The 25359-nt window shown below is 38.8% G+C and overlaps 1 protein-coding gene across 1 annotated transcript in view; it reads right to left on the minus strand.

Moving 5' to 3' along the window:
- LOC134649745 (cytosolic carboxypeptidase-like protein 5) overlaps positions 1 to 18560 on the minus strand; it is a 40483-nt gene extending 21923 nt beyond the window's left edge. The window contains exons 1-14 of the mRNA XM_063504576.1: positions 18028 to 18560; positions 17631 to 17782; positions 16760 to 16885; positions 15771 to 15981; positions 15251 to 15376; positions 13936 to 14203; positions 12959 to 13052; positions 11452 to 11598; positions 10450 to 10599; positions 8911 to 9011; positions 4216 to 4347; positions 2411 to 2537; positions 1720 to 1809; positions 747 to 842 (exon numbers count right to left, since the gene is read on the minus strand). Of these exons, the coding sequence (XP_063360646.1) occupies positions 747 to 842; positions 1720 to 1809; positions 2411 to 2537; positions 4216 to 4347; positions 8911 to 9011; positions 10450 to 10599; positions 11452 to 11598; positions 12959 to 13052; positions 13936 to 14203; positions 15251 to 15376; positions 15771 to 15981; positions 16760 to 16885; positions 17631 to 17782; positions 18028 to 18130 (1923 nt within the window). The 5' untranslated portion in view covers positions 18131 to 18560. The remainder of the gene's footprint in view (positions 1 to 746; positions 843 to 1719; positions 1810 to 2410; positions 2538 to 4215; positions 4348 to 8910; positions 9012 to 10449; positions 10600 to 11451; positions 11599 to 12958; positions 13053 to 13935; positions 14204 to 15250; positions 15377 to 15770; positions 15982 to 16759; positions 16886 to 17630; positions 17783 to 18027) is intronic.
- Positions 18561 to 25359: the final 6799 nt, after the last annotated feature.

Here is a 25359-nt window from a genome sequence, read left to right on the forward strand (position 1 = left end):
CTATAGCTGTCGGGTATAGGTGTAAAAAGCGGCCAAGTGCGAGTCGGACTCGCCCATGAAGGGTTCCATATTTAGGCGATTTATGACGTATAAAAAAAAACTACTTACTAGATCTCGTTCAAACCAATTTTCGGTGGAAGTTTACATGGTAATGTACATTTTTTTTAGTATTATCATTCTCTTATTTTAGAAGTTACAGGGGGGGGGGGACACACATTTTACCACTTTGGAAGTGTCTCTCGCGCAAACTATTCAGTTTAGAAAAAAATGATATTAGAAACCTCAATATCATTTTTGAAGACCTATCCATAGATACCCCACACGTATGGGTTTGATGAAAAAAAAATTTTTGAGTTTCAGTTCGAAGTATGGGGAACCCCAAAAATTTATTGTTTTTTTTTTCTATTTTTGTGTGAAAATCTTAATGCGGTTCACAGAATACATCTACTTACCAAGTTTCAACAGTATAGTTCTTATAGTTTCGGAGGAAAGTGGCTGTGACATACGGACGGACAGACAGACGGACAGACGGACAGACAGACAGACAGACAGACATGACGAATCTATAAGGGTTCCGTTTTTTGCCATTTGGCTACGGAACCCTAAAAATGACAGTATCTTTTTAAATCTCCCTATTTAATTTATAGATAGACATGTACAAAGCGGAAAAGTGTGTTTATGGTCACAAAAAATATTATTTGATATATAAAATAAATTCAGTATTAAAAAAAAAACAAAAAACATACAATTTCCTCATTATTTTCTGTGAGGATGTATCGCTTGAAGCAGTTTGTGCAGAAGTAAATGGGCTCGTCCGTTGCTGCCTGCTCTAAGTCTTGAAGCTGCAAAAAAAAAACAATTAAAAAAAATGCACTGAATAATAATCGTTCAGTTTATTCGAGCGTTTGCCGCGCGTATTTTATACTATGAAATGTCCCTCGTTTTTCGAATTTTGAAACATGTTTGACCTATCGAAAAGATTTGAAAATAGAGGGTTCTTTTTCTTAATTTTCATGTTAGTACAATGAGAGCATTATATATTTCTCTTTTAATCCATTGAATAACACTGTAAACCCAGTTAGAACTTATTGAGCAAGAATACAGTAGGTACATGATTGAATGAGTTTTTGAATTTCACTTATAGTTTGATATGCATTTTGTGGCAGATTTTAATCGAGATAAGCCAGGATAAAATTAAATAAGTGCCAAATTTTACACAGTAAAATTGATTGATACGACATTTTACCATCAATTAATCATAGTTAAAAGAATACTAAGACGCGTGTAGTAGCATAGCGCGGCTTTTAATTACTCCGAATATTATGCGGCGGTAACACAGACAAGACATCCTCTAGACTGAGCATAGTAACGCTACCCCCTCTGCCACTTATACGGTAGTTTTACTCCATCTTCGAGTCAATCCCGTGCCGTGATTGGTCCGTGTCTTTGAACGGACCAATCACGGCACGGGACTCGCTCACCTCGTCCCCCCGCACCCCCGTATTTTTGGCATGGGTTTCATGAAATAATTGCTCAGAGGATTCCTAGTCTATGGGCGGTAACTAGGTTGTCAAGCGTTTAATAATTCAGTTACCACAAGTCATCTGGCACAGCACCAGCACAGTTTACTGTCAAATTTCCGACTGTATAATTCATAATACTTTACACGTCTTTACACTCTCTATGCTCTATTTATTTATCAATGATCGATCATAGAACCTTTCTCTCCGTCGCCTTCTGCTCTTCATATTGCTGTTTCTGAACTTCTCGGTACTCTTGGATGGAGCGGTAAGGGCTGCCCGTTCGAGACTGGACGTAAAAAGTGGGTTTTAATCTGAGGTATGGTGGTATATAAAATACAGGTGCGCTATAATAAAACGACCGGTGGTATAATTAATCATTATTTAGTGATGTCAGTAACGCAGTCTATAAAAAGGATGTGTTGAAACGAACTTCACACAATAATCAATTCGGGGAATGCGCGGTGCACGCAAAAAAATATGTTGGCTAGACACAAACATCTCAACTCCATTTGAAGGAGAAAAGGGATTTGCGACTCTAGCCGACAGTCTCTAAAGTTCCAAACTGCTTACCCATTTACCGACTCAAGCCGACGATATACACTACAAGGTCAGAGTTAGCCTGAATAGAGCGTGCGAGATTTTAATTTCAAAATTTTCAAACGTGAATAATGATCGGAGATAAACCCACGGTCATTGTTTCTATCCATATGCTATATCGGTACCGTTTCTAGCCTAGACTCATTTAGACGGTTAGAGTTTCATTACATTGCGTTATTTGTTCGGTCGGCTGAATTGATGTAACCTCAATGGTCCGCAATGTAATTAAAATAGTATACGAGTTCGCGCGCCGTCTAAATGAGTCCTAAATAATGAGTATAAATCCTCACCCCGGCGGCGTTGTACCCGGCCACAGTGCCCGCGAGGCCGGGGATGGTCTCCTGCAGCCTGTCGACGGCGCGCCGGCAGTCGTGGCACCACCCCATGCGCACGTTCGAGCTCTCTTTGCGGGATTCACTGAGAAAAATAGTTATTTACGATACAAGTGCGGAAAAGAGGAAGGGAGTGTTTAAAATCGACACGAGTTGCGACTTATCTATTCGCACGGGTATCGTACAACGTTTCACAGAAAGTGCTCATTCCCGCACTAGTTCGGGAAAGTAGCACCATATGTACTGTAAAATAGTGAAGAGGTATGATCAATCCGATTGGTGATATTTTCGGAACCAGAAGCTATAGAGCGAAAGATCGGTTCCGAAAACAACACCTCAATTATGTACAGTCGCTATCAGATATATCGGAGCGGCCAAGGTGTTCACAATATCTGAACACGCACTCTAACGCCCTAACAATAATATTTGTGAGCCCATTAGCCGCTCCGATATACAGGGTGGAAAGATAAGTCGGGCCCTGGAGGGAAACTACCTTAAATCCTTAAGCTGGCTCATTTTACTTAAAGGAGACATTCCTTTATTTTTAAAAAGAAACAAAACTGCATTCAAAGATTTTCTAAAACTCGCTTGCCTCGCCCGGGACTCGAACCGACTAAAAATTCCAAAAAATAAAAACTCGCAATTTTATTCTACTAGTCGATACAGTTAATGTTAATGATACAATTTCTCCAAGAAACATTAGGTCTTACACTCGTCTGTCGTACAAAATATCCATAAAATCTAATATTTAGTACTCAAGATTTTTTTTTTGTCAAGCCAAATTGAAGAAAAAAAGAAAAATACTTTGAATGCAGTTTTATTTCTTTTTAAAAATAAAGGAATGTCTCCTTTAAGTAAAATGAGCCAGCTTAAGGATTTAAGGTAGTTTCCCTCCAGGGCCCGACTTATCTTTCCACCCTGTATATGATGGCGACTGTACGTCAAAGCTAGGCTAAAACTAAACTAAATACTTATCAGATACCGAACTATTTGTATTTATTTACACATTTTAAGGTCTTACTTAGAGTACTAGTATCATTAGATTTAATATTATCTAGATAGTTATTTACACTAATCTTTTACATTGTTTATAAGTACCTTGCTAATATATATATACAGTTGCACTATTAAAGCTTATCATAATTATGTACAGCGCATAACAGGACATTTATGGCATACTAAAATATACATAATGTGTAAATACATATAATGTAACATTATAAAGGCCTTTGTTCATCAGCTACGCATCGCAGATATTTGTAATAAATGGCCAGTATTTTCTAAATAAAGGACACAGAAGCTAGGTTTGTAGTGTGGCAAGGTTTCAAAATTCATTAATTTATTAATTAAATTTTAAAATGGCAGACAATTCTACTGGTCAGTTAATCGTTGATTTATCCTCTAGCTGTCTAGAGACCTACAAATATTCAATTTTTTTGGATCTTGTATTTTGACAAATCCAAATCTGGGGGCACGGCCGTGCCCCCGCCAAGACGAGATAAAGGCCAAAAGGCAGTGCATGTATTTTCTCGGCACGTTTCGTCGTATTTTCGAACCCTCGTAATTTCGGCTAGTTGCATTAGTCTTGGCAAGTTTTGTGTGGACGGGTCGAATCGAATCAAATATCAACATTTATTCAGCAAATAGGCCACAAGGGCACTTTTACACGTCAATATGGAATTTACATACAGCAAAAAAAAACACATCAATAATTATAAAATACAAAAAATATTGCGATGCGTAGTGAGTAAATGAGCCCTTACGAGACGGAGGCCGTGCCCATGAGCAGGCTGATGCTGTTTTTGAGCGTGTCCCGCAGCGGGAGCAGCGGGTTGTGGCCCTGGATGTTGAGCTCGTCGCTCGAGCTCAGGTGCACTGCCGAGCCCAGGCACGATCTGTGCAACCGGTCGGTGTTATCCTACTGTTTTATACCTGACTATGGCACACTACTGGGTACAGAAGATTCACTCTCTAACAAAACGTGTATATTACGACAGATATGACCGCTAGGTGGCGCAAGCGCGAGCAGTCCGTTCCGTAGCGGTGCGCGCAACCACTACGGCTAGACACCAAAATTGGTGTGGGCCGGGTGTACTTGTTAGGTACTTGTAGCGACGCGACGAAATCGGAGAGTGAGCCACGCCAGACTGGCGAATCCAAAACGAACATTTATTTTAGACAGACTAAACAGACCGCATTATGTAGCATTTACGAAGAACGCAAGGTCACCACACTAGCTGTAACACGGCCACGATTTGTCCAACCAACCAATTTTATACTACTATTTTTAGGGTTCCGTACCCAAAGGGTAAAAACGGGACCCTATTACTAAGACTCCGCTGTCCGTCCGTCCGTCCGTCCGTCTGTCACCAGGCTGTATCTCACGAACCGTGATAGCTAGACAGTTGAAATTTTCACAGATGATGTATTTCTGTTGCCGCTATAACAACAAATACTAGAAACAGAATAAAATAAAGATTTAAGTGGGGCTCCCATACAACAAACGTGATTTTTGACCGAAGTTAAGCAACGTCGGGTGGGGTCAGTACTTGGATGGGTGACCGTTTTTAACCGACTTCAAAAAAAAAGGAGGTTCTCAGTTTGACCCGTATGTATGTATGTATGTATGTATGTATGTATGTATGTATGTATGTATATTTGTTCGCGATTATCTCGCGTTTGGCTGAACCGATTTTGATGCGGTTTTCAAAAAAGTGTTTCTTACATTCTGGAGAAGGTTTTAGTATACATAGATCTGAGCTGATGCTGAACCCTGGCTGTACCTAGTGGAACTCAGGTTTGGTGCAACATAGGCTCACGCTGTTTTGGTCATCCGTCACATCTTGATGAGCACTTGGGAGAGCAGTACCCAAGATAGAGCCGATGCTGAACCCTGGATGTACCTAGTGGAACTCAGGTTTGGTGCAACATAGGCTCACGCTGTTTTGGTTATCCAACACGCCTTGATTAGCACTTGGGAGAGCAGTACCCAAGATAGAGCTGATGCTGAACCCTGGCTGTACCTAGTGGAACTCAGGTTTGGTGCAACATAGGCCCACGCTATTTTGGTCATCCTTTACATCTTGATCAGCACTTGGGAGAGCAGTACCCAAGATAGAGCTGATGCTGAACCCTGGCTGTACCTAGTGGAACTCAGGTTTGGTGCAACATAGGCCCACGCTATTTGGTCATCCGTCACATCTTGATGAGCACTTGGGAGAGCAGTAACCAAGATAGAGCTGATGCTGAACCCTGGCTGTACCTTTTTAGTGATAGGTAGGTACTTCATTGCATAGAACGGTACTATTCAGGTTGTGTACTGTAGTGGAACTCAGGTTTTGTTGCTACATAGGCCCACGCTATTTTGGTCATCCGTCACATCTTGATGAGCACTTGGAAGAGCAGTACCCAAGATAGAGCTGATGCTGAACCCTGGCTGTACCTGGTGGAACTAAGGTTTGGTGTAACATAGGCCCACGTTATTTTGGTCATCCGTCACATCTTGATGAGCACTTGGGAGAGCAGTACCCAAGATAGAGCTGATGCTGAACCCTGGCTGTACCTTTTTAGTGATAGGTAGGTACTTCATTGCATAGAAGTACCTACCTATCACTAAAAGCTGGAGAACCCTGGCTGTACCTAGTGGAACTCAGGTTTGGTGCAACATATGCCCACGCTATTTTGGTCATCCGTCACATCTTGATGAGCACTTGGGAGAGCAGTACCCAAGATAGAGCTGATGCTGAACCCTGGCTGTACCTAGTGGAACTCAGGTTTGGTGCACCATAGGCCCACGCTATTTTGGCCATCCGTCACATCTTGATGAGCACTTGGGAGAGCAGTACCCAAGATAGAGCTGATGCTGAACCCTTGCTGTACCTAATGGAACTCAGGATGTAGCTAGTGGAACTCAGGTTTGGTGCAACATAGGCCCACGCTATTTTGGTCATCCGTTAAATCTTGATTAGCACTTGGGAGAGCAGTACCCAAGATAGAGCTGATGCTGAACCCTGGCTGTACCTAGTGGAACTCAGGTTTGGTGCAACATTGACCCACGCTATTTTGGTCATCCGTCACATCTTGATGAGCACTTGGGAGAGCAGTACCCAAGATAGAGCTGATGCTGAACCCTTGCTGTACCTAGTGGAACTCAGGTTTGGTGCAACATACACACTTTGTTTTGGTTATCCGACTTGTCGTCGTGTGCCTATGTTGCAGAGTTCCACTAGGTGGGTCGATGAACTTTTTTCTAACTGCCTTTAAAAAAAGGACGTTCTCAGTTTGACCCGTATGTATGTATGTATGTATGTGTGTTCGTGATTATCTCGCGTTTGGCTGAACCGATTTTGATGCGGTTTTCAGAAAAGTGTTTGTTACACATTCTGGAAAAAGTTTTAGTGTACAGTACATGGATGGTTTGAAAAACCAATTGGACCCGGTAGGTGGCCATGCTATCGGTATACCTACCAACAAATTTAAGTTGCTGAAACCGATTTAGATAAAATAGTGGGAGTGGGAGCAATATACATACAAATCGTTTAGCACCGAAACGTCATATTATGTTGTGACGCAATTATCATCGAGTTAGGCCATCCCCAACATTAGTAGGTAGTTACTAGCCCAAAACTAAATGGAGAGCCTAAAAAACTAGTATTTTAGCCCAAAACCTAAAATAAATGAAGTACCTACCTATCACTAAAAAGTAAAAAATAAAATAAAATAAATAAAAAATAATTAAAAAATTAAAAATAAACAAAAATAAACCCAAAATAAAATAACTTAATATAATATCTTTTTTAAAAAAAGGAAACCGCCTTCAAAAAACCAACCCACTGAAAAGCACAAAATAATTTCTATATGGCACTCCTCTACGTGTCCAGTCCCTATCCCGTCAAAAGCAAATTTCTGCCAAAAAGTAATTAATACCTAATAATAAGAAAATTAATAATCATCCGGGTAATTACTTAGTTTTTGAAGGCGGTGCCAAACCAACAAAAACATTCTTTACTACCAATCAGAAAAAAAATACGAGTACGTTGTAGTACCTACAAGAACAAAATTAATGAGTAAACCAACTATGTCTTTATAATGCAAGTAAGTGAAGCGTTCGTTCTTCGTTGTCTAAAATATCGGTTCTCAAAAATTTTGGTTTGGCACCGACTTCAAAAACTAAGTAATTACCCGGATGATTATTAATTTTCTTATTATTAGGTATTAATTACTTTTTGGCAGAAATTTGCTTTTGACGGGATAGGGACTGGACACGTAGAGGAGTGCCATATAGAAATTATTTTGTGCTTTTCAGTGGGTTGGTTTTTTGAAGGCGGTTCCCTTTTTTTAAAAAAGATATTATATTAAGTTATTTTATTTTGGGTTTATTTTTGTTTATTTTTAATTTTTTAATTATTTTTTATTTATTTTATTTTTTTGCTTGTTTTGCTCTATTTTTTGTTGATGGTGCGGAACCCTCCGTGCGCGAGTCCGACTCGCACTTGGCCGGTTTTTTTTTTAATGGGTACCTACTTGTTGGTTCCTTTAAATCTCACAAAGCCATAATGGTTGATGGTAATTATTATAATTGATATTGACGATCCTCCTCAGCTGTTTCGATCACAGGTTTTTGCAAGTCATTAACGAGGGTAAAATAGGGTCTCAAGAAAGATTTAAATAAATAGGCGTCATGAATAGGCGCCACTATAATTGATACTAATAATTAGTATGAGATTAGTAACTAATTTCATAGGTATTATTCAAATTACGACTGTGGCGGCAGTAGGACATTGCGCCGTACTTTAAATTGAACCATAAATGTTTAATAAAAAGGTTCAATTTAAAGTGTGGCGAGGTAGTGAAGCCGTGATGTTGCGGTATTTCTCCATTCAGTTCAAATTGAGCCTTTCATCTATCTTCTTCCTGGCTTACCACCACATTCAGTGCCGAAAACCCGACTATAAGGTATTTTATGATTTCGTTTCGGACGACCCGATAGTCGGGATCGTGGTACTACACCTTTATATAAAGAAATTTTTGTGGGCTGGCGCGGATGTCTTGTTTGGCTGGGTGGCAATGAATGTGTTAAGTGGGGTGGAAATTGAGCCTTTTATCTATATTTACCATAATTATGTCCGAATGTGTTGCTGTAGCTTACAGTCAAATTTGAAATATACCTTGTTACAATATTGTTCAATTTCCAAAAATCTTCTGCTTGCTATAAAAGTAGGCAGCCTAATCACTACATAGTATAAAACAAAGTCGCTTCCCTGTCTGTCTGTCTGTATGTATGCTTAGATCTTTAAAACTACGCAACGGATTTTGATGCGGTTTTTTTAATAGATAGTGATTCAAGAGGAAGGTTTATGTATGATTTGTTAACCCGAGCGAAGCCGGGGCGGGTCGCTAGTTTGAGATAAAAATATTAATTATAGCTCTTGCTAAATAAAAAGTGGTTAGTGTCTTACCTGAGCGTCTCGTCGTTCAGCAGCGAGGGGTTGTTAGAGGGTCGAGGTGAGTACGTTTCCGTCGTCTGTGACGTCATTTCTCGCAGCTTCAGCTCGCACACCTGACACACAAATTATAATTATGTACCTATATGAGATGACTAGCTTTTGCCCGCAGCTTCGCACGCGCAGGAGTTTTTTTTTATGAATTTTGAAAAATCCTTTCTTAGTCCCCCTTAGGACCCCTAGACCGTATAAGGAACCTACTTGCCAAATTTGGACTTTCTAGTCGCAGCGGTTTGGGCTGTGCGTTGATTTAAGTCAGTCAGTCAGGTCTTTCACGTTTATATATATAGATAAAACAAGTTTCACAATAGTACAGTCGAATTCTGGAAAGACACACGCATGTAGGTAGAGGCACTACCAATGGGGTTGGCAGCTGTCAAAGGTTTGCAATTTTGCATAGATAGCGCCATCATAGCTTGCCCCTTTTTCTATGAGATTTGGCTTAAAGGACTGGCATCCGGGGCATTAAAACATCAAAAATTTTACACAATTCTAGGGATTGACAGGGCAAGCTATGATGGCGCCATCTGCTAAATACTTCGACCGACCAACCTAATTGCGCGTCTATTTAGTTTAAAGCGTTTCGGAGGCTCAGCGCAAGCGTCCGACTTTGACTCTTATTTCTGACATATTAATTGCATTTGAGCATTTAATCCAAAATTTTCAGAATAACCGGGATCGATTGACACCATGAAAAATAAGTCGCCAAGCTAATTTCCTAAATTACGTTTACGTATTACGTTCTTATCTTCTTAATTGATTTGGCGTGTTAAGCGTTTAGTCGGCGTAACGCTGCAAATTAGAGTCTTATCTAAAGCTCTATTACTTAATTTTAGATCAATGTGTAATATGCAGCAAAGTGTACATATATTTAATTTCACAAACGGGTCTAAAACAATCGGGTTAAAAACAATGAAAATATATCGCGTTAGACCCGTTTGTGAAATTAAATATGTGTCCAAAACGCGAGAGTTGTAAGTGTTATAAAGTGTACATACACGTGAAATAAATTTGGTAAAATTCGGATCCCTTTGTTTGACATCATTATTGAAAGTCATAATGTAATGATTGTCAGATTGTCATTAGTCATAATTCTGAAACCGTTAACTGTTCAGGATTTTCGTAAGGTTAGATAGGTTAGGTTCGTTTTACGGCAATCCTGTACGGCTACCATCAGTTTGGCACTGACATAAACGCCGTCGAGAACGTAATTTACTTTCTATACATCTCGCTCGTACTCGCATATTTGTGCAAACGAGATGTATAGAAAGTAAATTACGTTCTCGATAGCGTAAATGTCAGTTTTGATACTGTCAGTGTCTCATGGTCTGAAAAGTTACGCGTTTCTGAGAAAAACCAAATTATGACTAACACGAAAATGCGGCCAAACAATATATTATGACTTACGACTTAAAACTTTATGGGAAACAATAGAGACCCGGTAAAATTCGTAAGTAAGAGATTCTAAGACTAAGATTACATGAAGGTTCTAACCTGATCGCTTAAGTTTTCCTCCCCAGAGCTCGGCGCCTTGATGTTTTGCTTGGAGCCCTCGGCCGTGGAAGGTCGCTTCAGCGTGTTGGAAGACTTGTTCGCCGGCACGGGCTTGCCTTTCAACGGAGGACCCTTTTTCGAGTCCATTAGCTAATGGCAATACATAACAATTTGTGTTAATAGAATAATAGATAGAAATATTTCTAATGATACGCTTTGATAAAAGCAATTTTTAGTACCGAATAAACCAATCGAACATTAGTCCAAAAGCCACCAATCTCCCAATGGCCCAAAATGAACTCGATAACTTTATTTGTGTTTTCTATGTATATAAGTATGTATTTATCTATATAAGTATGTATATCGTCGCCTAGCACTCATAGTACAAGCTTTGCTTAGTTTGGGGCTATGTTGATCTGTGTAAGATGTCCGCCAGTCCGCCCTAATATAATATAATATATCTTCGTTCAGGTGTGACTTTTAATTTAAAATCCTAGTTCTATAGCAAAATACTGACATAAATGAAAGAAAAAACCAAACAAAACATTGGTAACTATACTATGGTCTGTTTCGTAACTATACTATGGTCTGTTTTGTAACTATACTTTGTTCTGTATGGTTTCAATTAGTTGTAGTACTGGATTATAGTTAGGTGGTTTTACGGTACTTGAGAACCCCGCCTAGACCTAATTTTAAATTGTTCAGTTAGTACTCGTATTTTCGTAGGTTAGGTTAGGACAGGCGTTCCTAACGTTTTATTAGTAAAGCATTCCGGTTGGATTTTGGATAGCCTAAACCCAATGGTTTAGGCACCTGTAGCGGTTGGGCTTAACCCTGTTCAGCAGTGGATCATAATCATAATATATTTATTGTGACTATAGGTATACAAAAAAGGTGTTACATTTTATAAGTACTTAAACCATAGCCTACCATCTTAATGATGTACAATATATTTATATATATTGGTGGATATTTTTCTAAAGCGATTACTACGATTAGTACCTGATCGATCAACAACGACCCCTGATTGGATCGGTCTCCGCGTTTCGTGTCGGCGGTGGACGGCCGCGCTTTCAGCGTGATCGTCGACTTGTTGGAGATCGGCTTCGACTTGTACGGAGGGCTCTTTTTCTTCTTCGTTTCGAGTATCTGATTGAAGAGAACGTCTGACATGCATTGACATATATATCTCAGGACTAGCCTTACGGGCAATAAGAATGGAGCATTAATGGGGCCAGTACAGCGGTGTGAAAACGCTCCAACGCGATTGGTTGATGAGTTCGCATCAAGCGCGCGCGGCCGCGCGATTGGTCGCAACTGGTTGCGTTAGACTACACGATTGTCTCGAATACGTGAGTGACACCGCTGAACTAGTACCATTTTAAGTGTACGTAAGGCCAGTCCTGAGATATATATGTCAATGCTGACATGCGAATGTGAAGATTTTGGCGTTGTAATTAGGGTTGTCAGGCCTTAAACTTGAGCTGGGCGTGCCGTTGAAAAGGCCGGGAACACCGGTTTTACAGGCACGATGTGTACAATTTGTACAACACGTTTGATATGGCTCCTGTGTTTCTGACAACCTTACCTGAGCGTTTCTTTTATTTTTTGCCATTTTTATATATTGTGATTTTTTTACTTTTGTATTATTTCTAGTCAGGATCGCGAGCCCTTTTTATCCTTTTAAGAGAAAAAAAGTGTCCTAACATTTCCATACATTTTTTAAACTTTCCTTTTTGTTACCACCATACCAAGTATATGGGGAAATGGTAACACAACAGGAAAAAAACCGCTCCGAACCGACCGAAAGAGCTCGTGATTCTGAGTAGAAATAACACAAAAGTGGCAAAAAAGGTCACAATAAATAAAAATGGCAAAAAATAAAAGAAACGCTCACCTTATTAAATCGAGGAAAGAGGAGGAATCTATTTAGCCCCCTGACCGCCAAAGACGCGGGTAGCGTCAGCCCAATATCAACCTTCGTGCATACTGACAAGGTTCACGTTGACGCGCCGTGCACGATAGGCGTGGCGTTCAAAGGGTTAATGCATAATCAAATGTGGCATTCTATGCGTAAGCAGGCGTGTCTCACTCCGCGATTTCGTCGCTTTGCTACAGGTAGCTAAAAGTACATCCGTTCGGCCCCAATTTTGAGGAAAGCCATAAGCCGCGCGTGGCGCTGTCGCCACTTAGCGGCCATATCTGTGCTGATCGTAACAGACGCGTTTTGTTAGAAAGTGAGTTTTTTCTGTACTTAGTACTATTATTTATTCTGTGGCGTAAGTTGTGATGTCTGGGATTTCGATTACATGTTTTCCGTATGACCCCAAATATATTTATAGTTCATTCGGAAATGTTTGGATTCAAACTATCTCCAAATTAAAAGTCATCTAAATCGATAAGTGATAACTGATAAGTGTGAAAGGGAACAGATAGGAGTTAAATTCGCATTTATAACATTAGTATGAAATGCGATAGTCTTCAAATGATGATACAGTGATGTTCTTACCTCGACGCTTTCACTGATGTTCTGTATGCTGCGAGATGCTATGCTTTGAAGGTCGTCAAACGTATCTTCTTTTTCACAGCCAAAATGATAGTACCTGCAACAAATTAATGCGAAAAAATGTATTACCACCATTAAAGCACATATGATAAACTGAAAACGCCAACGAAGGCCGTAAAGAGTTTAAAAACCTAAACCTCTCTATGGCATAACGACAGAAAGAGACAAACGACGATCATCAACTGAAGTTAGCAACCGTTTATGAATAACGCCATTAGTCCGTAGCGGCGACATACTTGACATCATACTTGAAACAAAAACGCATCTCTACAATAAGAATTACGGTTCGGAATTGAATAACAAGAAAGGAATGTCAAATGGTTAACCATACCGTAACTAACATTGAGACAGTCGGCACAGAATAAATAATAGTACTAAGTACAGAAGACTCACTCTCTAACAAAACGCGTCTGTTACGATCAGCACAGATATGGCCGCTAGGTGGCGACAGCGCCACGCGCGGCTTATGGCTTTCCCCAAAATTGGGGCCGAACGGATGTACTTTTAGCTACCTGTAGCAAAACGACGAAATCGCGGAGTGAGACACGCCTGCAGTCGGTAATAAAACCGGATACGCTCGGTTTGCTAACACACTTATATTAACTTGACATGTATACGAAAAATGGCATAAAATGTTGCATGTTGATTTTAACCTCCCTCTAACCAGGCCGCGTAGCTAACGTGCCAATCGCTTACGCTCCGTAGCGATCGAAACGCAACTGTCACTGTCGCACTAATATGGAAGAGTGATAGAGACACAAAGCGTTTCGTTGTCGAAGCGATAGCGATTGTCACCTTGGCTAGGCCGGCAGCTCTCTACACTCGTTTAAAGTTCGTTACTAAAGTAGGACTGACTAAATAGCCAGAGAAGACTTATTGTTAGTATTTAAATTAATTATCATTTACCGAGTACAACTCACCTAATCAAAGCTCTGGACGCGTACACCGTCGGATGGTACAGCAGCGAGGGGTTCAAATAGACCCTGTTCAAATTAACCCCCCTCGTGTCCGTCCTGTAGTGCCCTCTAGCGACCCCATCGGGGTTGAGGAACGGTATCAGCTTGAACACATATAGCTTCCGTAGCTGTATGGCGATGGGGTCGTGACGGGTTAGTAAAAGATTGAGAAAACCGTTGAACACGAAACTTGAGGGGGTCTCGCCGGGGTGCACGCGCGCTGATATGAAGACTACCTGGTGAAGATAAAAAAAATCAGTAAAAGATTATAGGACATTTTTCTACATTTAGGGACATTGCACCAAACTGTTTTGAATGATTCGCGGTAGGTTTCACTGGACTTATATCGACCACAACACAACTTTGACACCCACCCGCTATCTTGAGTTACCCGTGAACAAGATGCACGTAACTACGTCGAAATATCGGGAGCTCGAAAACAATACAAAAGGTAATCACGGTTCATATCCCGGTAGATATAAGTCTATTGCACCAAACTGTTTGTCATCGTTAACCTTTTCAACGCTTTTCGTCCCATGCTAAAATGTAGCTTATACGCCAAATGGTTGCAATATGAAGAGCGAAAATAAACCTTATCTGTCAGCAGGAAAATTGCTTTGACAGCGTCCGTCATAGCCTTTTTAGTGGCTGTTGGCGTCATGGGCACGACAGCACTCGACCACTTTAGTGGCTCTTGGCGTTGAAAAGGTTAAAGAGTTCGCAAAATTTTATTGTATGGAAAGTTTCATAGTAAACCGCCGCGGCGCGCCGGGTGACGTTGGTCAGTCTGTCAAGTGCGGATGGTGCAACTGGCACTTACTAGTATTTTAAGCTTTTGTTTAAACAGATCGTCAAAAAAACATTGATTTACAAGTGGCGGGGCCTCTTGGTCAACTATCACCGTGCCCCGGATTTTTGGGTGCGGGAATGATTTCCTGTGTTTATAACTTTGTTTATATTGTAAAATAGTTACCAAACTATGAATAAATGTGGTAGTACCTAAGCTCCAAACGGGCTTAGAAATGTTCAAATAGTTTCTTTTTTACAGTTTTTAATTTTTTGGCTAGTGTAAAACATTTCAGCACCCAAAAATCCGTACAGCGTACAATCCTAAGCGTACATAGTTCTGTAAATCTACATGCAAAAACATTACCGTCCCTTCAGTCAATTGAGTATAACCAGGTTTACATAAGCCGTTATTAGTGTCACACGTTATCCGTTTAGTCGCCATGCTGCGTTTGAATTAGAAGCCAGTAGCGAGTGCACTAGTGCGAGTAACTTACCTTCTTGTTCTGGAATTTGAACGCTCTGGGTTTGTTCTCGGGGAACAGGTGTTTGAGCCTGTCCTCGCGCTCCGCCGTTATGCCGTGATGGGAACTTATTGTGAGCAAGTCCACTCGTCTCCCTGTAAACAAACCGAATGTGTTGTTGACACGCGCGGAATTTTTGCGGGATCTGTCATAACAAAATGGCAATTACTTAAAAAAAAATGTAAATTATTTAAAAATGGAAAACCTCAATGGCCTACTTATATAGTATACTGTAAAAATGACCACCCTGTAACATTATCTTTTTGTATTTTTTTCTTACACAGCAGGCTTATAAGGCTTGAATCTTGACAGTTAAAGTTTGATATTGTTCAACCAAATAAATTCTTTCCAATGTTTTTTTAATCTTACAGAAACAGCTTAAACAGCCATTACATTTCATTACTTACTTTAAAAATAGAATCTTACACGAAAATAATAGCTTGCATAATCAATTCTATTTTCAAGCACACAATGACCACAATAGCGTACCTTCCAGCGAGTATATAACGCACTCCCTACAGTAGTATATATCGTCCGGGGCCTGCGGTGACGGCAGCGGTAGCATCTTGAGGTCTATAGAGTTCAGGGCTATTTGCAGCTCCGCGAACGAGAACGGGTAAGTGAACGCGAAGAACGTCGTCGCCTTCAGGTTGTCTGACGTTCGGTACTTGAAGCTTAGGGTGAATGTATTGTCATCCATCTGAAAGGAACAACATGATAAGGGCTGAATTAGACGGCGCGCGAACTTGCATGCGATTTTAGTTACATTGCGGACTGTTGGTTACGTCCAATTGAACCGACCGGTGAAAACCCGCAATGTAATGAAACTCGCATGCGAGTTCTCGCACCGTCTAAATGAGCCCTACTATTGACATTTTGTATTTCTGTCTTATTATTATTATTTATTTAAGCCTTTATTTTTCCTTAAATAGTTTACATAATAAAAGTTTTCTAATAATATTGTTGTTTATTTTACTATATTAAGGACCCCTGTCGGGTATAGGCCTCCTCCATATCTTTCCACCTTTCTCGGTCTTTAGCTTTGATTGACATTTTGTATTTCTGTCTTACTTATACAAATATGGGCAATTTAATATGTTTTGGTGTCAGATTTTAGTTTGATTGTTATGGGAATCTAATAAAATGTTCAAGGATGTGCAAGAATGAAAAAATATTGATCTAAAAAGAAACTGAATTCTACTGCACTAAATGTGTTCCCGTTCCCACTTTTAAATTTGATTGTCTCGATTTTTCTATGATGGCCACTTTTGTAAGACTCTAATTTTTAAGGCAACAATATAAAAATATGATGATTCCTTTAATAGGGATAATCGTAAACAATATTGCCTTTAATCCATAATTAACGGAGAGTACCTATTAATTTTTTTTTTTCAGACTTCTCCTTTGCTAGGGTTTATTTTTCATCTCTATGAATTTGAAATATTTCAGTTAATTTGTAAGTAATGATTAGAACTCACAGAATGCACCGGCCGGTCTTTTATCCTTTCCCACTGTGGTTTCCCGGGCAGTGTCCGTGTGACTGGTGCCATGCCCTGGTTATACATCTTGCCCTGCTTGTTCAGGTTTATTAGATTCAGCCGCACCTGCAACACATACATACATATAATGGTGTATTAAATATTCAACACAGATTCAGTTCTTATTAGGTCAGAGCCCTATAAACAGGCTTTGCTCCATTGTATATTAAATTTCTATTTTGACATAATAAAATAAATAAAGTTGCTATAGCCTCGTGCCGCCCAATGTACATTAGGATGTACAGTCGACGTTGTATATTAAATTTCTATTTTGACATAATAAAATAAATAAAGTTGCTATAGCCTCGTGCCGCCCAATGTACATTAGGATGTACAGTCGACGTCAAAGAGATCTTTACGACTAACGTTACAAAAAATTATTTACACGACTTTATTGTCATAGCATTTAGGTCGTGTAAACATTTTTTTGTTACTTTGGCTGTAAATTTCTCTTTGACGTCGACTGTACACTCAGTTTCGATGGAATATCAAGCTTAATTAAAAACCAAGTAGGTAGCATATCATTTGTCTCATAACATTTTCGAACAAATGAAATTAAACCCAATTGAAAATACAACAAGATTCAGACTTCCTTGGCTATAATTTTGTATGGTGAGCGGCACAAGGATAGGGACAATAGCAAAGTAAAACAACCTTAACGAGAAAAATCTTACACATATCATCCTTGCCTGACACAAATGAAAGCTTCTGCTTTAAGTGACGTGACGTGCCGATATACATAGTACATACAGATCTTTGATGAGATCTAGATGCATAAAGATCTATTTTAATTTTAATTTCTCATACTCACAGTAACAAGAGGCTCTCTGGCTTGGACGCCAAAGTAAAACCAGGTGCGGTTGCCATTCTCAAACTCAGTGCCGGCACAATCTGGCCGAGTCCACATGTTGAACTCATAGTCCAGGGTTTCAGCTGCATTTGTTTTTGGGTTATGGCTAGGAGCTGCAAAATAAATGAAACTATAATACTCCATATTATTGTCTTTGTCAATGTGAAATAAAACAATTAATTGTTGACCTATAAAGCAAAATATCCATTGAAAATCTGCGCAACCTCGGGCGATGTTCCGTCTACAAAACTGTCATTAGCCATGAAAGACAACCCTGCTTTTTTGGCACCACAAATTGGATCTGTATAACGGCATTGGACTTTGTAATTTGGCAAAACGAAAACAATAAGAAACATACCAATAAGCTCCGTAGGCACTCGCTCCACATGACCGAGATTTCCAGAGTCAAAATTGTGTATAAAATAAAATCCACCACACTCAATTATATTGTTGTGATCCATGTTAAAATATGTACTGTGGACTACATTCTACAAAAAGTGATAAATTTGTCGAGAATTTTGGCACCCTCTGAGTAAACATTTACTTGAAGAATTTGTGCTGCAGAACATTTATATGAATCTGCATGTTTGCTAATATCAAAATGACACTCAAAAGACGGAGGCTACACTGTTTTTCTAAACAAAATTATGTAATTTTGTTGACATCGATTGACGGATAACAGCTGATTTGTTTTATTGGTGATCTTTTAATAATTTTCACGCACTCCGAATAAGTATTTGCAAATGGTTTAGCCTTTATAAATATTGTAATTTTTTATAAGAAATTTTATTTTGTATGTCATTCACTATTATTGACATTAATATTTTATTTGGAATTACACTTTATGCCACCGTGAAATTTTATTCAAGATGGCTGCCACCACTGCATTAACAAAGGAAAGTGGGAGAACAGAGACTGCCAGTGCGAAAAAATATAAAAAAGGATACCTACGATCTATACCGTCTAATTATTATATTTGCTTATTGTAGTATTGGTTTCTCTTCCATGTGAACAAATTAATGTTTGATATTTGATCAAGTATGAATGGTATGGTTTGATATATGAAAACAGGTATAGCCACTTTATTAGCCAGTTGGCAGTGAACGCATATAAACCATGGAAGTATTCTGTCCGCTCAATTATGACCCAACGTAAAGTATTCGATTGTAGGCGGTGCTTACAGAGTGTTCGATTGGCAACTTCAGTGCGGCCGAGATGACAGTCAGTGACGGATGGCTAAATTGGTTTATAAAAACTACGTTTTTTTGTAATTAAAAATGTCTTCATGTGTCGTGAAGTGGTGCAGAAGTTGTTTTAGTTCATATCAAGGACAGTGGAATCACTTTTCACTTGTAGTAAACAGATAACTTCAGTAAAATTTGGAATAAACATGACGACATTTTTTCAATACTACCGTGCTAAGCTAAAACGTAACAACTGCATACGACTTTCATAACAACATACGACTTTTTAAATTGCGAGGATAATAGGGATGGTTTTATGCCAAATGAAGTAGACTATTTTATTAACTTATGATTGGTTTAGGTATTTTCTATATACAGTAGAATCCGCTTATAATGACATTGAAGGGAAGTAACAAACATGTCATACTAAGCGGATGTCATATAAAGCATGGTTGATAAACTTTTTATTTTATTTTTTCCAAATTAATCTCAAACAATTTTGTGAGAGATGAGTTTCATTAACCTTATACCAATTATCAACTTTCACCGAGAGTAAAAACTAAAACAATTTAAACGCCACAGACGTCCTCGCAGGGAAAGATGTGGGGCCGGCCACGAAAACCAGCGAATTTGTCAGTATAACCGGACATAATTCCATAAAAATAGTATTTATAGGTCGAAGTTATCTTATCCGACTTTGTCACAAAGAATTTCATATGAAAACCAAACTTCGCACAGTAATTGCGTCATAGTAAGCGGTTGGTCAGTATAAGCGGAGTCATAATAAACGGATTCCACTGTAATTATAAATGTAGTAATAAATTCCTTCTTACAGATTTGTATTTTCCTTTTTTATTTCATGAGATGGAGCTATAAAAAAACTACCTAGTTATTTCAAATTAATAATCAAATTTGGTATTGTCATTTTACATTACTTTCCATTCAAATTCCCACAATATGCTATTCGCAGAGAACTATGGAAAAAAGCTGTCCAATTAGAGAGACATGAAATTGAGTGGATGCCTGGCAAGATATATAATGTTCTATTCATGAGATAACCCGTGAGATAATCATATCCGGTCTCCTATATGTAGATACATTTTTTTCTATCACGCTTTCACTGAATTAATTTAACAAATACACACATTATCTCAAAATGTTGATCATTTTAATCCACCCTCTACTGTCACATATATGTAGGTTCTCTCTCAAGCCATTTCCGTCAGTAGAAAAGAGCGGCGAATTTAGAAAATGTAAGCACGCGAACGGTTATGGTCCCATACAAAATTGTAATTATGCGCCTTTTTCTACTGACAAACTTGCTTGACCGGCTATATACATATAAAATATTTCCATTGGAACTGAAAGTGGGGATTTATTGTGACTCCGCCTGTTCAAATGTTTTTGACCCGATTCGTGTACCTACCCATGTAAATTTTGCAGGCTGTATAGCCTGTCCGATTTCTAAGATCAAGTTCGCCATACATTTACTATGGCGTACTTGATCTTAGAAAAACGGACAGACTATACCAGTACGGCTACCATCAGTTTGGCACTGACAAACGCCGTCGAGAACGTAATTTACTTTCTATACATCTCGCTCGTACTCGCATATTAGTGCAAACGAGATGTATAGAAAGTAAATTACGTTCTCGATAGCGTAAATGTCAGTTTTGACACTGTCAGTGACTCATGGTACGGGCTCTGAACGTGACTTCGCACTGCCATACAGATTGATAATAAAATATACAAAATACTTATTATAGCGGAATACATTTATACCTACAACAATGAATATTTAATTATGTTGAGTTAGTCTGTCATTTAATTTCATAACAACATTTTAACTAGTTATCTTTTAATCTGCATTAAATTATTATACGTGAATTATTTGACTGGTTCTTCAATGTATGGCATAAACCTATCCCTGTCCAAGTCATATTGTTCTTAATCAAATATGAACCGCGAATTCTCAGCGGCCAGTACGTACAGCAAGAAGGTTATTAGCGGATTAATGTCGCTGATTGGTAGTTATTGACATTATATGCATTTCATCTACACTTAGCTGTGTACGTTAGTGTAATAGAGACAGGCTCTGTAAACGTATCGTCTTATTTAAATGTAGGCGTAATTGTGTATGTGTGCTAATTTGGCCCGAGAATTTGAACGGTAATGTTCCCAAAGGCGGTTTCCAGTTATATGCTTTCACTGCCAGTTGGTAGCTCCTGCTTAGTTCAGCACTTCAAATATAGATGACACTAGTGTCACTACCTAAAGTTTGTTTTGAGTTTGGTTTTGAGCAAAGAAATAGAGTGTAGTCAAATTCTCTTCGGTTTTGAGATATACATTGAAACACACCCAACATCTCAGTAGAAAAGGCACGAAATTCAAATTTATATGGTAAGTCAAGTCTTTGCGCTTATCTTATCTAATCTATCTAATCTAATCTATCTATCTATACTTGGTCAACCAGATCTTGACAGTAGAAAAAGGCGGCAAATTTGAAAAATGTAGGCGCGAAGGGATATCGTCCCATAGAAAATTTGAATTTCGCGCCTTTTTTTACTGACAAGATTTGGTTGACCAGCTATATCTAATCTATCTACGAGGGGCGTTCAATATATAATGAGAATGAGATGCAAACTCTTTAAATATTAGGAAAGTAAATACTGGCCGACAAAGCTAATCTACCTAGCTGATTGCCATGAAAAAAAAAACTAACTGTTCTTTGTTTAAAAAAAAAATACGGCGATTTCTTTGCGATGCTATTGAGTACGTTAGCGAAAATGGCGAAAATGCGAACTGCGCGCCGTTATCAAATACTTGTGTTTGAAATTTTTTTCTATGGACCAAGTCAATTTAGATTTACGGGACACTTTAAGGTCTAATGCTCCTCCGTATTCGACAGTCGCACGTTGGTGCGCCGAATTTAGACGTGGAAGAACATCGACCATGGATCACCCCCGCTCCGGACGCCCTACTACAGCAGTAACTGAAGAAATTGTGAAAAAGTTGAAAACTTAGTTTTGGCGGATCGTCGTGTCACGGTTCGTTTTATTGCTGAAAATGTAAAGATTTCGACGGGGAGCGTGCATAATATTTTACATGAACCCTTGGGTATGAAAAAGGTATCAGCGCGTTGGGTACCCAAAATGCTTACTGACACGCATAAACAAACTAGAGTCGAGATTTGTCAAGAAGCTTTGGACCTGATACAGCAAGACCGGGAACTTTTTTTGGCGCGATTTATAACAATGGACGAAACATGGCTCCATCATTACGACCCTGAAACGAAACTGCAGTCTATGACATGGAAAAGGCCATCATCTCCAACTCCGAAGAAATTCAAGGTGGGCCCATCTGCCGGTAAGGTCATGGGCTCTGTTTTTTGGGATGGTAAAGGGGTCGTAATGATTGAGTATCTCGAGCATGGAGCCACTATTACGGGCTCTTTATATGCCAAACAAATAGCAACATTGCGCAATTAGATCCGTGAAAAACGGCGAGGTAAACTCTCGAAAATTGTGTTGTTCCATCAGGACAATGCACGGGCACACAAGTCCGCCGTTGCAATGGCTGCAATACGTGATGCTGGGTTCGATATCCTTAAGCATCCTCCGTATTCACCAGACCTCTCCCCTAGTGATTTCTACCTATTTCCGAGATTGAAGGAATACCTAAGAGGCAAGAAATTTGAAGACGACGACGCGGTAGTCGCTGCAATACAAGATTTTTCAAGTACTCAAGATGAAACCTTTTTTAGAAATGGAATTTTAAGTTTAGTAAAAAGATATACTAAGTGTATTATGCTAAAAGGTGACTATGTCGAAAAATAAAATAACATTTAATAAAAGTTGTATATAACATACTCATTCTCACTTTTTATTGAACGCCCCTCGTATCTATCTAATACCTGTAAACGAGCAATTCTTGTATATTTATTTATATATATATTTCGGGGATCTCGGAAACGGCTCTAACGATTTCGATGAAATTCGGTATATGGGGGTTTTCGGGGGCGAAAAATCGATAGCTAGCTAGGTCTTATCTGTGGGAAAACGCTAACTTTGAGATTTTATGTTTTTCGAGCAAAGCTCGGTCTCCTAGATATTTATACCTTTAAACGAGCAATTCTTGTATATTTGTGACGTTATCTATGGAAAGGGACCTTATTGTCGATGGCGGTTACGCCATTATTAACGGTGCTCCGATATAAATACAATGCCGCGCGACGCTGTGCGGCGTAAGCGCCATCGACAATAAGGTCCCTTTTCATAGATAATGCCCCATTTATATATTTCATATGTATATATATTTCAGGGAACTCGGAAACGGCTCTAACGATTTCGATGAAATTTGCTATATGGGGGTTTTCGGGGACGAAAAATCGATCTAGCTTGGTCTTATCTCTAGTGATGGGTAGGACATCAATTTAAAATGAGTTTGTATGCGTACCTCATTTTCTAAAATGAGGTGTTACAATGTCTTACTTCAAATGAGGTGAGGTACTAGCATATTTTTAGCGTCAACTATTCAATTAATTCCAACAGCGACAATTTTTTTAAGATGTATGAAAGCTTGCAGCGCATACGCTTGTTGTCTTTCGTGTTTAATTGTTAACGTATTTTCGGTGGTGACGCGAAGCGATATTGAAGTACGTCGCGTGTCGGTCTCACTCCCTCTTTGGGTATTTCTAATTCGTTGTTTCATTTTGAAAGGATTTTTGAGGGGTTCATGTCACAGAGAGGCGGTGAGTGGTACAAACTCAACGCATTTCTCGGTGGACCTTTTGTCGTTGCAATAAGGTTTGTAGTTCGGCAGTTGACAGTGTGGATCATTACTCGTTTCTTCATTTGAGACATTTGAGTTTTGAGTGTCGGCGAGCAGGCGAGCACCTAGCGCCTCGCGCAATCCAGGGACTCTGTTGCGAGTTGTGAGGAGTGTATGAGTTTTGAGGGTCGCGAGACTCGCGAGTGAATTTGAACGGATAAGAGTTTTTTTGAAATTTGAAGTGTGTGAATGATTTGTGTGGCAAGAGGTGTTTGTGATGCGCGCGAGTAAATGAGTAAAATGAATAGAGGAGTGAAGTAAGACATTTTTGCGGTACGAAGTACTGCGACAAATTAACAAAATGAGTGGTACAAATGAGGTGCCTCACGAGTGAGCGACTCAACACTACTTATCTCTAGGAAAACGCGCATATTCGAGATTTTTTATGTTTTCCGAGCTTTGCTCGGTCTCCCAGATATTATATTTGAAATTTGCCGATAGTTATAAGCCCTGTATTACTTATTATGAATGGATCTACCTTTTCGTCAGACACTTTCTGGCATCTTTCAGGGAATGAAACACACAATATAAAACATCAATTCATATATTCAACTAGCGTTGTGATACCGGTTGACTTATGTTTCATTCTAACTATAGCTGCGTCGCTGATCGGTAGTTGTGATAAATTGGATCACTAGACTAAAGTTCACTAGAGTTGTTTGACCCAAGAATTGTAAGTACCTATCTGGCCCATAACCTAGACATAGACGGGTGTTGCTGGTAGTAGAGGTTTATACAACAAATGAAAATGAATAGTTTAACTTCAAAATTGTATTTTCACGTTGTCCTTACGATTATAACAAAATTAAATAGCTTAATTAAGTATACAATAATAATAGGTTACTTAGGCGTGGCACTTACCTAAGGATTATAAAAATTACATTCCTTACGATTTCGAACAACTTGGCCAATAAATGCCTTCATCACAAAAATCATCTGTTACTTGTTAGAGTCTACGAGTAATACCTAAATATACACCTGTGCTCTGTTTATCAAAAGCTTGTAACTTGTAATACAAATAGAAATCCCTTTCTAATAAAAGCTGTCAAAAGGTGAGATCCGCTTGTATTACAAGTTACAAGCTTTTGAGAAACGGGCCCCTGGACTACACTTTTATTTACACTTTTTGCATCCTACTTAATATGTCTTTTGTGAGCATGGTTGAGTGTGATGCTAAAACATTTTTATAAACATATATCTGCATATCGTCACCAAACATTTAATCGTAATCGGTTAAAAAAATGTAATGTATTATGAATTTTGGCAACTCCTTTTGGCAATTTCACCAATATAATGATAACCGAAGAATGTATGTATACATAAGAAGGCTGGTAATTTTATTGATTTTTAAAATAAATATAAAACTGACGTGTTGTTCCAAAAGATTATAGACGAAGTAAAATAAATAAAAATATCACATTTCGGAACTACGACTAGGGGTAATAATATGTGTTTTGTATGAAGCATGAATGTACATACCTACTTATCTTAACTTAATTTCTTAAAAATACCTACTTAGCAAGATACGTACAACGAAATTAAAAAAGACTTCTACACATTACAAATGACACTGAGCGAACTATAGGTAATGTCAGTACCTTAACGAAAATTAATGATGCATTTCAGTATATTTTTGATTTAACAGACAAGTAGTTTATTTACATGAAAATTTCTCT

The sequence above is a fragment of the Cydia amplana genome, chromosome 7, assembly GCF_948474715.1.
Source record: "Cydia amplana chromosome 7, ilCydAmpl1.1, whole genome shotgun sequence".
Taxonomy (NCBI): domain Eukaryota; kingdom Metazoa; phylum Arthropoda; class Insecta; order Lepidoptera; family Tortricidae; genus Cydia; species Cydia amplana.